General features: G+C 40.3%; 1 protein-coding gene across 3 annotated transcripts in view; it reads left to right on the top strand.

The window, feature by feature from the left end:
• Window positions 1–2,766, top strand: part of LOC110326779 (solute carrier family 5 member 4A) — a 43,400-nt gene extending 40,634 nt beyond the window's left edge. Inside the window, exons 14-15 of one of the 3 annotated variants that reach the window (XM_021205358.1) lie at window positions 489–591; window positions 2,552–2,766. In XM_021205358.1, coding sequence (XP_021061017.1) covers window positions 489–591; window positions 2,552–2,766 — 318 coding nt within the window. Of the gene's footprint in view, window positions 1–488; window positions 608–2,551 lie in introns of all 3 variants that reach the window. The other 2 variants (XM_021205356.1, XM_021205357.1) reach the window with 2 other exon arrangements.
• The last annotated feature ends 715 nt before the right edge of the window (window positions 2,767–3,481 follow it).

Here is a 3,481-nt window from a genome sequence, read left to right on the forward strand (position 1 = left end):
TGACGTCACTACTGGCAGTTACACAGTAAGTACAATGAGATAATATGACATCACTACTGGCAGTTACACAGTAGGAACAATGAGATAACAATGATGTTACTACTGACAGTTACACAGTAGGAACAATGAGATAACAATGACATTACTACTGGCAGTTACACAGTAAGTACAATGAGATAACATGACATCACTACTGGCAATTACACAGTAGGAACAATGAGTACAGCCAGGGGTTGTTTACCAGGCTGATAACTTTTCTGAAAGTAAGAGTTTTTAGAAATCTTGAGTTTTTAAATGTTTCCCAAAGAATTAAAAACAGAAAAAATTTTAAATGATTTACATGTTTTTGGAGAGTGGACCTCCCATTGCTATCTATAATACTCTTTGGTGCAGCCTACTTTTAAAAAAACTATATGAAAATGAGAGTATTATTCAGTGTTTGCAAACGTGTGTGCCTTTTGCTAATGCTCTCTGTGGCCTCTGCTCAGCTCTATCGCCTGTGCTGGGCTCTTCGGAACAGTAAGGAGGACAGAATCGATTTAGATGCAGAAGACAAGGAGGAGTATGGAGCTGATGATAGAACTGAAGGAGGTAACGTCTCACTTCCATATTGGTTTTCATGGCCTAGGGAGGAATTCTTATATACACTTTCAATTAAAATGTAATTACATCACTTCCCCCTTGTAATTCCTCCCTGTAACTCCTCCCAATCCATCCCATGAATTACAGCCTCTTTTTCATTAATTAATTAATATTGTTACATAGATATCTAGGTGTATTCACAAGTATATCAATACAGCTTGCTGAGTCTGTTTCTGTTGTGTGCATATGGTTTCAGGCTGACAACTTTATACTGCATAACCAATTAGGGAGCCATCCTTAGAAGAGGTTAATTCTCTCATTCTTGGCAATCATTAGCTGTCTGTAGGTTTTTGTCTAGGAGTGGGATGTGGTAAGATTTTTTTTTCCTCTTCCATGTTAACAAGCCTATTGATATAGTCATCGCTCTTGTCTTGTTTATACAGCCTGTGCTGGCTAGTTTTATGTTAACGTAACACAAACTAGTATAATCAGGGAGGAAGGAGCCTCACTTGAGAAAATACCTCCATAAAATGGGGCTGTAGGCAAGCCTGTAGCACATTTCCTTAGTTAGTGATTAATGGGGGAGGGCCCAGTCCATGGTAAATGGTGTCACCCCTGGGCTGGTGGTCCTGGGTTCTATAAGAAATCAGGTTAAGCAAGCCATGAGGAAGGAGCAAGCCAGGAAGCAGCATCCCTCCATGGCCTCTGCATCAGCTCCTACCTCCAGCTTCCTGCCTTGTTTCAAGCTCCTGTCCTGACTTCCTTCAGTGATGGACTGTTACCTGCAAGTGTAAGCCAAATAAATCCTACCTACCCACCCCCCTAACTTGATATTTGGTCATGAGGTTTCATTGCAGCAATAGAAACCCTAACTAAGATGCAGCCATTTCTATGAAAGAAGGTTTCACAGCGGACTTCCTGGTATTCTGGCTCTTAGGGTCTCTGTAGCTCCTCTTTCAAGATGTTCCCTGAGCCATAGATGAAAAAGTTTGGCTTGGTCTCTCCACAGTGTCAGGTTGTGGTTTCCTGTAATGACTCCATGTACTGCAAAGATAAGATTCTTTGATGAAGGATGGCACCTGCACTGAATCTGGTTACTGCAATTATCCAGTTCTCAAGAAGTTGTCATATATACTAGAACATTAAAAGATCACCAGTCCAATAATGAAGATAACTTGCTAGCTGTAAGATCTACCCATCCATTCCAATACATGAGCATCTTTCTGTTACCATGTCCATCCATTCAGATACACTACCATCTTTCTGCTAATATGTCCATCCATTCAGATACACTAGCATCTTTCTGTTACCATGTCCATCCATTCAGATACACTAGCATCTTTCCGTTTAATGTGCCAGCTGCTGAGATGCCATTCAGTTACTTCATATCTTGTGATTAAGTATCTAACCCCAACTCCTCTCTAACCTCACTTCTTATTATTCTTTCTAATACTCCCATATCCGTAGAGATGCTTCAGCATTCTTTACCTGTACCAAGTTTCTAGGATGTTGTCACAAAGACTCCCTAGGATATTTTCATGAAGCAGATCATTAGAATCTTTGCCGCCATTGTGACAACTGATACTGCAATAAGGTTTTAGTTTTTAAAATGGGCTTAAGGTCAATTTTCCTTCTCTCAAGTTGCCTATCAATTCTATAGGATGTTTAAATGGATCTCTAAATTGTCTTCTTATTTTTTTAAGTTCAGAAACCCATTTTGTATTGAGGCTAGTAAAGGCTCTGTGGGGCATTGTATGTAAATGCCTCCCACGTTACCCCAACTTTGTCTCTTATTTTCATTTATCTTTGGGGGGTTCTTTTTCAGATCTTATATAGTCAAATGTATAAATACTTCCTCATGATCCTTCTGGCTCTCATAAAAATTGTAATCAGGGTTTACAGACATCCATACAGCATTGATGAGGCGTTCTATCCATCTTTGATGCTAGTTTATCTTTCTTTGTTTCAGACCAAACCGAGAAACCTCGTGGATGTCTCAAGAAGAGTTGTGATCTATGCTGTGGTTTGCAAAGAGCTGAATCCAAGCTGACTAAAGAGGAGGAGGAAGCCCTCAAGCAGCAGCTGACAGACACAACCGAGAAGCCCTTCTGGCGGATGGTCGTGAATGTCAATGTCATTCTCCTCTTGGCTGTGGCGGTTTTTTTCTATGGCTATTTTGCCTGAACTCGAGCTCACGCACAGCAATATTGGTTAAGCAAAGGATCATTTTCTGCGTTTCTGTTTTATACTTTATTATCTTACAGAGGGCCATTAGCAATTGATAATTTTATCTAGTAAGGTAACATCAGACTTGACTTTGGGGGGGGTCCTCCCTCCATGTAAATAAAATAGAGTTTATAATTTATAAAACCACCAGTGTGACTGACTTCATGTAAGTATGTGAAGTAGGCAAAGGGTCTGAAATCCTTTGTTTCTACTTTTTTGGGAAAATAATTATCCACTGAAATTTTAGAGGCTTAAGAAGTATAATGTGATGATTTCGTATACGTGTTGTGGGAGTATTACTGTAACCAAGCCTACCAGCTCATCCATAACCTAGCACATTCACTCTCATGTACTACACATGGACAAAAACACCCAATCTATTCTCAGCAAATCTAAAATACCCAGTACATCTTTGTTATCCATGGGCACAACAGCTGTGTATAATTAGATCTCCACAATGTATCCATCCTACATCGAAACCCCTGCACCCTGTCACCAGCATCTCCCCATTATGGAGATCTTAAAGACAGGGAGATCTCTGAGTTCAAGGTCATCTGGGATTAAAGGTGTGGTGGCACACACCTTTAATCTGGGCTANACCTTCTGCTGGAGACCATATAAGCACATTGGAAGAAGGGAGTCTTGCTCTTGCTCTTTCGCCTGCTTGCCGTGT

The sequence above is a fragment of the Mus pahari genome, chromosome 9, assembly GCF_900095145.1.
Source record: "Mus pahari chromosome 9, PAHARI_EIJ_v1.1, whole genome shotgun sequence".
NCBI lineage: Eukaryota > Metazoa > Chordata > Mammalia > Rodentia > Muridae > Mus > Mus pahari.